This window comes from Micromys minutus (assembly GCF_963924665.1).
Source record: "Micromys minutus genome assembly, chromosome: X".
Classification (NCBI taxonomy): Eukaryota; Metazoa; Chordata; class Mammalia; order Rodentia; family Muridae; genus Micromys; species Micromys minutus.
In genome coordinates, this window is record NC_137970.1 from 102,482,443 (window position 1) to 102,496,332 (window position 13,890).

Below are 13,890 nucleotides of genomic sequence, written 5' to 3' on the forward strand. Positions count from 1 at the left end.
ACCTTGAGCACAGGCACAGAGGAAATTTTTCTGAACTACACCAATGGCTTATGTTCTGAGATATACAATTGACAAATGAAACTTCATAAAACTGAAAGGTTTCTGTAAGGGGAAGGACACTGTAAATAGTACAAAAAGGCAACCAACAGATTGGGAAAAGATCTTTACCAACCCTATAACCAATAAAGGGCTAATATCCAAAATATACAAAGAACCAAGAAGTAAGACTTCAGAGAATCAAATAATCCTGTTAAAATGGGGTACAGAGCTAAAAAAAATAAGGAATTCTCTACTGAAGAATATTGAATGGCTGAGAAGCACTTAGAGAAATATTCAACATCATTAGTTGTCTGGGAAAGACAAATCAAAATGACCCTGACTTTCTACCTCATACTAGTCAGAATGCCTAAGATCAAAGTCTCAGGTGACAATAGATGCTATCAAGGAATTAGAGAAAGAGGAACACTCCTTCATTACTGGTGGGACCAGAAGCTGGCAAACCACTTTGTAAATCAGTCTGGTGGTTCCTGATAAAATTGGAAATAGTTCTGAGGACACAGCTATACTGCTCATGGACATATACCCAAAAGATGCTCCAACATATAACAAGGACACATGTTCATAGCAGCCTTATTTATAATAGCCAGAAGCTGGAAAGAACTCAGATGTCCTTCAACAAAGGAATGGATACAGAAAATGTTGTACATTTAAACAATGGAGTACTACTCAGCTATTAAAAACAATGAGGTCATGAAATTCATAGGCAAATGGATGGAATTTGTAAGTATCATACTGAGTGAGGTTACTCAGTTACATAAACACAAACACACACATCAACACACACACAGAAATGCACACATCAACACATACATACATACATACACCTACCCACCCCCCCACACAAAGCCACCCATGTTATATACTCACTGATTAATTGGACTTCAGCCTAAAAGAAGCTTAGAATACCCAAGACACAACTCACAGATTCAAGAAATTCGAAATGATAAAAGACTACACCAAAGTGTGGATACTACACTCCTACTCAGAAGGGGCAAGAAAATAATCTTGGGAAGTATAGCAAGAGAGGGATCTGGGAGGCAGGAGTTGGGAGAAAAAGTAGCAGGTACAGATGGGGAGAAATACAGAAGGTCAGAAAATTGAAAGTAGGGGAGTGGCAGTGGGGGAAGGGAAACTGGTGATAGGCACAGAAATTCACAAATACCTGGGACTCATGAGGTTCCCAGAGTTAAGCAGGGAAGACATTAGCCAAGATACCCAACAAAGGGGAGATAGATCCTTTATAGATCTCATCCAGTGAATAGACATGACACTTGGTTGACGGATAAGGTCACCCACCCACTTCAAAATTATTAATCCAGAGTTCCTCTTGTCAAAAGGAAATGCATGGAGAAATAGTGGAGCAGAAACTGAAGGAAAGGCCATCCAGAGCCTTCCCCACCTGGGGATCCATCACAAATACAGACACCAAACCCAGACACTATTGCTGATGCCAATAAGTGCTTGATGACAGGGGCTGAAATGGATGTCTCCTGAGAGACTCTGCCAGAGCCTTACTGATACAGATGAGGATGCTTTCATCCAACCACTGGACTGAACATGGGGTCCTCAATGGAGAAGTTGGAGAAAGGACTGAAGGAGTTGAAGGGGTTTGTAACCCCATAGGAAGACCAACACTATCAACCAACCAGATCCCCAGAGCTCCCAAGGACTAAACTGTCAACCGAAGAGTACACATAATACTCATGGCTCTAGATTGCCTTATGGGTATCACTGGGAGGGGAGCCTCTTGGTCCTTTGGAGGCTTGATGACCCAGGTTAGGGGAATGCTAGGGTACTGAGGCAGGAGTGGGTGGGTGGGTAGGGGAACACCCTCATAGAGGCAGTGGAGGGGGAGGAGATAGGGAATTTGTCAAGGGGAAACTGTGAAGAGGATAACATTTAAAATGTAAATTAATATAATATCCAATAGAAAATCATTAAAGAAATACACACACACAAAAAATAGAAAGGGTATGGAGACATTTTGTTTATTACCATGTTTGATTGGTGCTATTGCCATTCAGGAGATAGAGTCTAGTGACTCTTCTTACCCTACGCTACACAGAACCCGACTGTATAATGTCAAATATCACACAAAGCTTTAAAATCTCTCAGTGAAGTTTAATAATACATATTTTAAGAAAGACTTGATATATATTTGAGACTTTCATTAATGTAACTAGCTTTTATACTGCTGTTATTTCTGTATCTTTGACTTTTTATATTCTTCTTTCTTACATGTAATGACTTGTAATCCTTTTTGAAAAATCCTATTTGTTGTTAGTAAGTACAAATAAATATTTCATTATGCTGTCTGATATGGTCGTGTCCCTGCAATCGCATGTTGAAATTTGTACCATTTTATTGCAAATTATTTTTCTTTCGTTTGTCATTTATATCTCTGCTAGGCCACTGTATTGATCGTATCTAAATTATGTATGTAAGTAAGGCATATTATCTATGAGCTTCATTTGAGAATAGAAGATTAATGAGTCACAAAATACTTGTTATTAAGAGGCAGTTTTGTCTCCTAGGAATGGAAACTACTGATATAGACGTAAGAGTGAGAGAAGCAACTAGAGAATATGTAAGGCTTGAAGTAATTGGAATTGTGACTCACTGTAACTACAGCAGGTGAAACAAATCTGCATGAGTGAGCCATAGCACCTAAACTTTCTGCTTGGGAAAAATCATTACTACTGTGTGCCAGACCCTTCTTACCTGTGTGATAATTTGTCTTCATAGCAACCATATAAGATAGGCTTTATCACATCTTCACTTTTATGAAACCTGATGTCATTTGCTTCTCAGAAAGTAGAAGCCAATTGCCATAGTTCTCTTACTCCATGACAGACCTTGATGGAAGTTAAATTTGGTTAATAAGTGCAAGTTACATACCTTTTACTGCCCTGCTTTTCATCTTCTCAGGGTATCTAAAATAATGGTAGAGTGGGAAAAAGTGATGAGAATGTTCATCCATCTATAAGGAAATCATTTTTGAGAGACTATGTGATTGAGGATCTTTGAATGTTTACTGAGTGCTTTAATTTAGGCTAAGAAATAATTTAAAACTTATAAAACCACCTTGCATTAAATAAATTTTGAATACAACTGGATATTAGGGATGTGTAATAGATATAAGGTTAACAGATAAAGAATAAAAAATGAGGGTATTTGAAAGATAGCAGGAGCTCTCTCTTGTTTGTGTGTATATTATATGTGTGTAATCTGGTGTAGTATGTGGGGTGCATGCAGTATGTGTGTGTGTGTATTATGTTTGTGTGTATGTGTCTTTGTGGGGAGGAGGGTAGTTTGTTTGTGTGTATATGTGTGTGATATGTGTGTATGTGTATGTAGTAAGTGGTGTGTGTGTGTGTATGTGTATGTGTGTGTGTATGTGTGTGTGTGTGTGTGTGTGTGTGTGTGTGATCCCATTGTGCCCTGTGTATATCGAAAGAAACAAAGATTTAAAGAATTCTCATTATGTGAATGAAAAAAATCTAGAAAGAAATTAAAGGCAGAGTAAAATAATAGATCAAGCAACCAGCCTCTGGGAAGGTGGGAGGAAAATGAAATAGTTACAGCTCTGAGACCTTCTAGAAAAGGGCACTGAAACTTAAAAGAAAAGTAGAAGTCATACTGGCAAATTGTTAGTCAGATATACTACCCAAAGGCTGGGATGAAGTCATAGCTAGAGTCAAGAGAGAAGAGGTATGTTGAGAGGCCAAGGAGACCAGAAAAGGTTTGGGGCATGCTGTGGGCGTGAATGCATCCAAAGAATCAACAGGAAATGAATAAAAGATTGTGGAGCTGCCTGCAGGGCTCTAGTGAAGCTAAGCTGCTGGGATTTATGCATTTGTTGATTACCCACTTTGTGCACTACCCATGGTAAATATTCAACCCAAGGCAGCAGCCTCTGCCTCTGTACCTTTCCCACTCCTGGGCCCCCCAGCCAATGTTCTGTCTCATTTAATTCTAAGTTGTGAGCAATATGAGCAACAAATTATAAAGACAGTGCATACACACATTGTTATACTAAGAATTTACAACAAAATTAATCTGACACATATTTAATGATATGCATAATTGTTATTGTGCTGGGTGGTGATTAAGCATAAATTGTAAACAGTTTATATAAATGCCTGTAATTAGAATTACTTCCAAACAGTTAAACCAAATTCTTACTTTCTTTCCTGTTTGTCATCCTTAGTGTATTCCTCATCTGCATCCATACCAGCAGTACAGTGAGTAAGTTGGCACTGATCATCCCCTTCATCTAGAGCACAAAAACCTGGGAGGTCTTTTCATCCAATATGTACTTCTAACTGCCACTCAAAAGGCCTCATGTTTGAAGTGTTTTAATACTGTCTTCTGACAACATCTGGGGGATACTCACATCCTTTCCAGAAGGCTTTCAGAAGGGGTCAGAAGGAAGGTGTTTGGCAGTTGTGGTAAAAACAGGGGAGTAAATGAACTCTGAATCTCAATATTCAGAACTCCAAGGGTGTGTGGTTCAGGCAATAATAGGAAAACTGGGTAAATTCATTATGCAAACTTCCTCCTCCTACCCTTGATCCCAAAAATTGACTAAGCCACTTTCACAGATGTTCCTACGGGGATAGAGCATCACTATAAAAAAACATCCTACTTCAGCCTAACCCTCAAAATATGCCCCCTACCCTAAAGACACTGACTGAAATACCTATGAATTCCAAGATTGTGTTCCTTTGATTTTGTCATTAAAGGTGTCTAAAAATCCCCAAATAAGCCAACAGGTCCATGGGAATACCTATCAGTAGATGAGTTGTAGAGTCTCATAGCTAAACCCGTACCTCACAAACTACAGCCCATGAAATTTTCATCTTCACCTTCTCTGAACCTCAACTTCTTCATCTGTAAAATGGTAATAAACAGTGCCTGTTTTGCAGAACTGTTGGTGAGGGTTTCATGGAATCGTGTCTGTATAACCTTACCACACTGCCTGGAATAGAGCAAACTTTCATTTACCGTTAGATGCATTTGTATTACTGTGGCTATGGTTGCTTTTAGCTGTAGCCTTGGCTTCCTCATTACTGTGCCTGTCCCTCCGTGTGTTTACTTCTGTAGGAAGTAGAACTGCAGGAAATGAATGTATGAAATGCTACTGGTGAAATCTGGATGGCAAAGCCACAGATGACCTTAAATCAAACAGAACAGCACAGATGGCTCAGACGCTCATCTATATTCCATATTTGTTAGAGGAGGTTGGTGCCGACCTGGAACACACTGAATCCTGGCATTTAGAGGAGACCAAAGCCAGACCAGATGAAAATGATCATTAGAAACATTCATTTTGTCCATGGCCACCCTGAATGTGCCTGATACTGTCTTAGCTCAGAAGCTAAGCAGGGCCAGGCATTGCAAGTACTTAGTATTTGAAAGAGAGAATGTTCACTTAATCACCGAAAATGTATTCACTGAGCCCTCAATGTAAGACCCTGAGGGTACGAATAGTATAGGCAAGTTATTTTAGAAAGTGAAGGAGAATGTAAGTTAATATGTGCACAAGGGAACCAACACAGCATATCTTCCACGCAGTGGAAGCAGCTAGGATGAAAGATGCATTCACCTCTGTGTGAGAGGTTCAGGGAAGCTTTGCTTCAGCGAGACAAGGTTTGAATTAAGTACATGAAATACTAAATCATACAGTTAAAAGATCTGCTGGCAATCAAGAAGCTTGTTTTCCCTTCCAGCTTAAATTTCAGAAATAACTTTGTGTTTCTGAAATACTATGGATTTCATGGCTTTCCTTTTGGTTACCATTCCTTCATAAAAATCACCTCAACCAAATTAGGATATTGGAAACAACAACTGACTTATGTTCAAGGACTCCGTGGATCAGAAATCTGCACAGGTCACAGTGGGAGTGGCTTATGTCTATCCCATATATGGGACTTTATTTAGAAAAGTCTTATGACTGGCAGCGTCTTAACAACAAGGAATCATCTAGTAACATCAGCAGTACATATTTGACTGTTCATACTGGTATCTGTCAAGTGGTCATACTCAGTGAAAGGCACTGCATCTCTTAGATCTCACTTGCCAATAGAAAGAAAGGATTATCTTAAATGAACCTTATAGGTCTCATGTGGAAATCATTTCTATCTCCCCAGAGACCATTAACTATTAATTACCAGCATGAGAGGACTAGAAAGGAAATGGGGAAAAAATAATTTCTGCATAGCATCTCAGGGTGACCTCAGATCTGGGGACCTTGGGTTAGTCAAACATCTTATAAGTCTCTTAAAAGGTATTTTAGCACGATAAAGGAAAGTTTGTAGCAAAGAAGAGAACTTTCTATGGTGCACACATGGAAGTTACTCCCTCTATTCTGAAAGCTACTGCTGTAAGAGAGCTTCATCTGTTGGTGCCTATGTCATGCTACATTGTCCCAAGTAGTAACTATCAGATTTAAAAGGTGCTGCAGAGATGGCTCAGTGGTTAAGAGCATTGACTGTTCCTCCAGAGGTCTTGAGTTCAAATCCCAGCAACCACATGGTGGCTCACAAAAGGAAAGAAAATTCTGTTTATAGTAAGGCAATTAATGAGCTTATAAGATACAAATTCTCCTAAATTTCTATTCTGCCAAATTTAAACCACTGACTATCCATCCAGTGACTAAGTATGTATTAAAAAATCCAAAGCCATTTTTTTCTTATTATATATTTTGAGAACTTACAGTGGGGCAGGCATATACGTGATATATATATATCACATAAATACACAAATTATTTCATAATGACCAGTTGTCTTAGTCGGGGTTTCTATTCCTGCACAAACATCATGACCAAGAAGCAAGTTGGGGAGCAAAGGGTTTATTCAGCTTACACTTCCATATCGCTGTTCATCACCAAAGGAAATTAGGACTGAAACTCAAGCAGGTCAGGAAGCAGGAGATGTTGCAGAGGCCATGGAGGGATGTCACTTACTGGTTTGCTTCCCCTGGCTTGCTCAGCCTGCTTTCCTATAGAACCCAGGTCTACCAGCCCAGGGATGGTACCACCCACAATGAGCTGGGCCCTCCCCCCTTGATCACTAGTTGAGAAAATGCCTTACAACTGGATCTCAAGGAGGCATTTTCTCAACCGAGGCTCCTTTCTTGGTGATAACTCCTGCTTGTGTCAAGTTGACACAAAACCAGCCAGTACACCAGTTTACTAGATGATTATTATAATATCCTTGAAATCTATCCTATATGGTAGTAGGTATTGGTATGTATAGGGAAGTCAACCTAAATGAGGTAGTCAGGAAATATGCAGCTGATAGGAAATGTAAAAGAGTAGGGGGAAACCCACTAACTGGATCCAGGTCTTAGAAACAGTTTTCTAAGCTGAAGAAATACCAAATGCAAAACATTCTCAGGTATAAAAAAATTGAAAATCAAGAAATAAAATGAAGATTACAGTGCTAACAGATCACACACAGAGAAAACAATGAAATAAGATAAAGTTTGACTGGTAGATAGGTACCAAACATGTAGCCATTGAATAGGTCTCCGTTAGAATCTCTTCTCTAATTAATCACTAATTTTGTTTATTTTAACACTACTTTGTGTCAGAAGGATGATTATTTTTCCCCAAGGATGAAAAATGTGAGTAAGTAAGGAGGAGAAAATGTGGATTCTGTAGAGGAGGATATGTGGTTTCTGCGGAAATACTGATGTCAAGCCAATGTGATGACAGCATTGAGCAGCCATTAGACCAACATTTCTGTAAAGTCTTTCCATCAATTAATGTGTGAAACATATTGTTTCAGAGCATTTATCCCTTGCCAGAAATGATAGTGAACGGAGAACCCAGCAAAACAAGACACCTCAGAAACTTGTCTCCTATTTCTCTAGCATTTGATTTTAAACCACCACTTCACAGTGGTTTAGACAAGGTCCTGATCCATACTACTTTACTACATCAAGGGAGGGCCTGATGACACCTACAAATGGTAATGGCAATTAACTATTAAAATAATAACATATATCAAATACCTGTCACAAACCAGGTATTTTATGCATCATTTTTAATACTCTCAGAAACCTTGAGAGATAAGGCGCTACTAGTATTTCCATTTTACACATGAGGTATTTGATGATCAGAGAAGCTAAGTTACTTGCTTAAGTCATAAAGCCTGTTGCCAAATTTAGTGTATATGGAAATACTAAAAACTATACTAAATACTAAAAAAACATTACTCAATACTATAATTCTCCTACATAGCAAGGGACAATTGGGTACCCTCAAATGTGGCGTATACAGTTCTAAAAGAAAAGAATTATCTAAATATTTATTGTTATTCAGATGCCTGGCTTCATATCAGCCTGAAGTGTGGACCATATAAAATTATTTCCCCTTGTTTAAGATATTGTCTTCATAGTCTAATTAATACTTTTTCTGATAATTTCCCACAAGCCCCTGCATTTACAGAGTGTCATGTTGAACTTCAGTTCTCTTAGGAAAGTGTGACATGTACTGATCTGCCTCCTTAAGTACTGTTAACAAAGTGATATGCAGATAACACCTTTCCTTTAATAGATTTTCTTACCTGATCTTTCTCAATTGGGCCTTGAATCAGGTATTAAAAAAAGAAAGCCAATTAGCTATAATTAATGTGCTACATGGATGTGTTGCCTTCTCATTGTCATATGGGAGCTACTCTGTCATTGAAGAGGTAGCTTATCGATTTGTAGGTTTATGTTAAGGCAATATATGATTGGACAATGGAGAGATAGGTGGGGAAAGAGGCTGGAGGAGCTGAAAAGAAGACAGTAGGCAGAAATGGATGGAGAAGATTACAAAGGCAATATGAAAGCCAATGTAAATGTTTCTCTTGGCGCATCTCTTGCTTGATGAGGTTGTTATGAATATTTCTAAGTGTTACAATGTGTCTAATTTATCTCATATAGATGGGCAGTTTATATATTTGGCCATTGGTTGTAAGCTTATTATGTAGAGGGTTTGTGGAATAAGAATTTAACATATAACCCTGTTTGATAAGTTAATGGATGTGGAGTCATGTTTTTACCGGTGGTGGAGGAAAGGAACACATGGGGGGGGGGTGGTCATATCCACCCAGAACAGAAACACCAGGGCTGGTGGAATAAACCTTGCCTGAGTTCTTAGAGGCAGCATGGAGCACCAAGTTAGAAATCCCTGCAGTGCCAGAGTGTCCCTGGATGCTGGCACTAGCACGGGATAAAAGGTTGCTGCCTTTTAAATATTTACAACAACACCTTTTACACATGGACATATTCTTCTCCCCTTTTCTTCACCATACTTCATATCCCCAAGTGCAATATACAAGCTACAATATACAAATCCAGAGTTAAAGAAGGAATTATCTTCAAACCAAGATAAACCAGTTCTGTTCCCAGGAGTTAAGGACACTTGATTCTTGTCTGTCCTGGCTTAGTGGAGCAAATGCTAAATGGACACAGGCTGTGTCTGATGTGCTGTAAACAATAGGTAAGTGTACAGAATGAAGGATTCACAAGAGAAGTTCAAAGACAACAAAGTTTTTGTACCCAGAGTATGCATGTAAAATAGATGTTTATGATGACATTGATATTTGAGATTTTTGTCATGTAATGCTCTGTAGCTAAAGTCCAAATGAGAGAAAAGGACTTTGACCTTATAGACTCCGTAACTTGTTCTTAAAAGAGAAGTGGTCTTATGTGGATGTTTAAATAGATTACCACTGAAGTCTCTAATATTGGCTTGTTCAACATATTTATCTTTAATTTATACTGAGTTATTAAACATGGATATCTTTTTAAAAGTTAATTTAACATGATTCCCATCTCACAAAGTATATCTCCCCTAAGTTTCTTTTGCCAAACCAGAAAGAACAGATATCAAATTTTATGTGGCTTTTACTATGTGCTTACAATTACATGTATTTTAAGTTTAATCCTTTTTTTTCTGGAGGAGAAAAATAATCTATGAAGTACTGGCTGGCATGTTGCTCACTATCTTGAGCAAGCTGGTGTCAAACTCACAGAGATCTATTTGCCTCTACCTCCCAAGTTCTAGAATGAAGGGTAAGGGTGAGCACCATAGCAACAGAATTAATTTATTTTTTTTTTTGCACATGAGATGGCATACTCTATACATTGCAATACCACACAAACACACACACACACACACACACACACACAAAGATATATATACACACATACACATAGATAATGGACAGAACTGTCCAGTTTTCAACTCTTGCTTGTTTTCTTATGGATGTATTATATTCTTACATGCAAATGTCTTTAAATCATAGAACCAGTCACATTATGTGAATATTCATGAACTGAAAATAATTTAATCCTCAAATATTTTTAACCATTTTCACTTTTATGATGACTTTGGAGAGGAACACTTGAATTTTAATTCCATTCCCTTGGTTTTTCCTTCATCTATCTCCCCTCTCATTTAAGCCATGTTCTCCTAAGCAAAGTGAACTAGAGGAAACGTTTCTCCTAAGAAAAGTTCTCCTAAGAAAACTGGATTTGTCTTTTATTGTCCAAGGAAATTGTCATGGACACTTCAGGGTTGTGAATTTTCCTCAGCTAATAGGAACAGTGCTAGGCAAACTATCGGCTCAAACTCAAATTATTGGTTCAAAAAAGTCTAGGTGAATACTATGGACACTTCCAATTTGTTAGAGTTTTCAGTACATCTCATGTGCTCATACAATTTTCAACCTTCTCTGACCAGGCGTATATACCATTGTGTCAATTTTCTCAGAGCGATCTTCACATCCTTGTTCCTTAGGGTATAAATAATAGGGTTGGCAGCAGGGGTAAACACTGTGTACAGAAGAGAAAGCAACTTCAATATATGTTCATACTGAGGCATTGATGGAAATCCATAGACAATGCCCAGAGTCCCATAATAGAGACTAACCACTATCAGGTGGGACGAACAGGTAGAGAAAGCCCTCTGCTTCCCTGTGGTAGAAGGGATCCTTAGAATTGTGCAGATAATGTGAAAATATGAAGCCAAGGTCAGAAGGAAGGGACCAAGAGCAAATAAAGAGGTACATATAAAAGAAGTCATTTCAGCTACTTGAGTATTAGTGCAGGCCAGTTTCATGATGGGCTTCAAATCACAGAAGAAGTGGTCGATCTCATTAGCCGAACAAAATGTTAAGCGAAAAATAAAGATCATCAGGACAATGGGTGCCAGAAATCCAGCCAACCAAGAGGCCACTGCTAGCTGGAAACAACCCCAGGAGTCCATGATACTGGAGTAGTGTAGTGGATTACAGATGGCTATGTATCTATCATAAGACATTACAGCAAGGAAGAAGCATTCCGTTGCCACCAGAGAAGCAAAGAAATAAAACTGACAGGCACAGGCTGGAAAGGAAATAAGCACCTGAGCTGATAACAATGTTCTCATCATTATGGGCTCAATTGTTGTTGTGTAGCCAATCTCTAGGAAGGAGAAGTGGCCAAGAAAGAAATACATGGGTGTGTGAAGAGAGCAATCAGCTGATACCACGGTGAGAATTACAATGTTACCCAGGAGTGTCATCACATAAATTGCTAGAAATAGCCCAAAAAGAAGAAACTGAAGACCATGGAGATTGCCAAAACCCAAAAGAATAACTTCTGAAATTTGAGTCCCATTTTCTTCTTTACTGGTAGTCATGATTTGGATCTAAATGAATACAAAATTAAAGAGAACAATTGATCAAATACTATTTTAGGAAAAAAAGCCAAAGTGCTAAGATGCTTTATCAATATAAGTCTAATTGGCTTCTTCAGCATTTTGAAACTTAATCTGATTGAGTACAGTATCTCAGGAGTCATTTAGAAAGTTAATCCATGTTTCAAATTGCCCTATTGTATTTAGAAAGTGACTATGGCACATAGATATGCACATTTCCAAACATTTATTTGGGAAATTAGAGGTAATATCTAATCTTTGGAAACCTTTCTTTGTTTTTCTTTTCTTTCTTTTTTTTTTTTTTAATTCCTGTGGGTGGTACAATCTCAATCACCAATACTTCTAGTCCTTATATGTAAATGAGTTTTTATTCCCTGCTTTTTCCCTTTCTCTTGTTTTTAGTTTTCTTTTTAAATCTATTATTTTTTACTTATTCATCTTTACATCTCACTCACTGTCACCCTCCCAATCACCCCCTCTCACAATGATTTTCCACCCTTCTTCTCCTTTAGCTCTGAGCATGTGGGGGACCCCTGGATATCCCTCTACCCTTGCACATCAAGTCTCTGTGAGGTTAGAGGCATCCTTTCCCACCAAGATCACACAAGGAAGCCCAGGTAGCAGGACATATCTCACAGACAGGCAACAGCTTTTAGGATGGCCCCCACTTTAGTTGTTTGGGACCCACATGAAAACTGAGCTGCACGTATGCTACATGTATTCTTTCTGGCATCAACATTCTGGTGGCATGTAAATTCCTAAAAGGAAGACAGTGACCCACAGAAGAATTTTGGGCTACGTACTATGAGTGTAAAAAATACACAAATAAAAATACACTACATATGCATGGTGAAAGAAGGCCATTTTGCCTGAAGTGGTCAAGAAAAGAAAAAAGGCCATAATAACTAAGAAAGAAAGAAAAATGTAAGGTAAGCATTGGAAGAGAGGGTAAAGGTGAACATTCTAAACAATGCACTAGGTCTTGCACCAGGAAAAATGATTTTTAAAAATCTAAACTAAACCAAGTAAATTAGAGAAAGAGATATATAGAGAGATAAAGGTGATAGAGATGGATGCAGATATAGAGAGTATGTGTAAGAGAGAAAGAAAGGAGGAGGAGGCAAAATATTAGGAGAAAAAATGAAGAAAGAAGGTGAGGAAACACACAGCATACGATATAATTTCTTACAGGCCATGCTAAATAAAGTATATTTAAGTGGCAAATAAATCCACTGGAGGATATTAAGTAGGAATTTTATCTCCTGAATGGCTTCAAACACTTTTTATACTATGCAAAAATAAATTAGAGCAAGAGTTGCATAGAAGAACCAAATTATGCAGTGGACAGTATGAGACCAAATAGAATACCCAATTTCCAAAAAGAAAGAAAGAAGACAAGTTAATGTGCTTGAGAGGAAGAAATGGGAGGATTGCTAACATTAGATATGAGGAGTACAGCAGAGGAGAACGATTAAAAATGACCTGTATGTTTCTGGTTTGAATAACCGATGCCACTTACTTAGATGGTTAAGTTTGTTTGGAAGGAAACATACATTCAGTTTGTATTAAGTCTGAGATATATATGAATTTTGTGTAGGGAAGATTACACAGCTTGATTTGCATGTAACCTAGAAGAGAAGGCAAGGTTGGGGCATGAATTTAGAAGTACTCTGAATCTGGATAATATTCATGACTTGATGACATGACATAGAGAAGGAATATAGAATATAGAAGAATGCTTAACACAGAGCTTTGACTTTCTCTTTCATTTAGGTTAAGCAAAAGAGAAGAAAGATGGGGAGATTGAAAAGTGAGAGAGGTGAGATTGAATCCAGGAGGAAATAGAATGAAAACATTCACATTTCAGGAGAAATATTATACTTAAATATGGTGTAGGAGTATGAGGGAAACAAATTCATTTCTTAACATGGATAACAGATGCGGAGAGTGATAGAGATAGAAGGGAAATGGGGGAATTGGTTAGGAATTGTAGAAAGGTAAGTACTACCCTATCTTTTCTCTGCTGGTAAGAATGACCCATGAAAGAGGGAAAGTTGGTGGTGCATAAATAAATGAGGAGCTAATTTGAGGTTCAATTTTGTAGAAAGTGAAAGAGAATGGAATGTAAGGCCCA

The 13,890-nt window shown here is 38.1% G+C and overlaps 1 protein-coding gene across 1 annotated transcript; it reads right to left on the bottom strand.

Annotated features, from left to right (window-relative positions):
* Positions 1 to 10,781: 10,781 nt before the first annotated feature.
* Positions 10,782 to 11,738, bottom strand: LOC308415162 (olfactory receptor 10A4-like; the record flags this gene model as incomplete). The annotated part of the gene is made up of 1 exon (XM_080910204.1): positions 10,782 to 11,738. The coding sequence occupies one exon, from the start codon at positions 11,736 to 11,738 to the stop codon at positions 10,782 to 10,784; it is 957 nt and encodes a 318-aa protein (XP_080766330.1).
* Between the last annotated feature and the right edge of the window lie 2,152 nt (positions 11,739 to 13,890).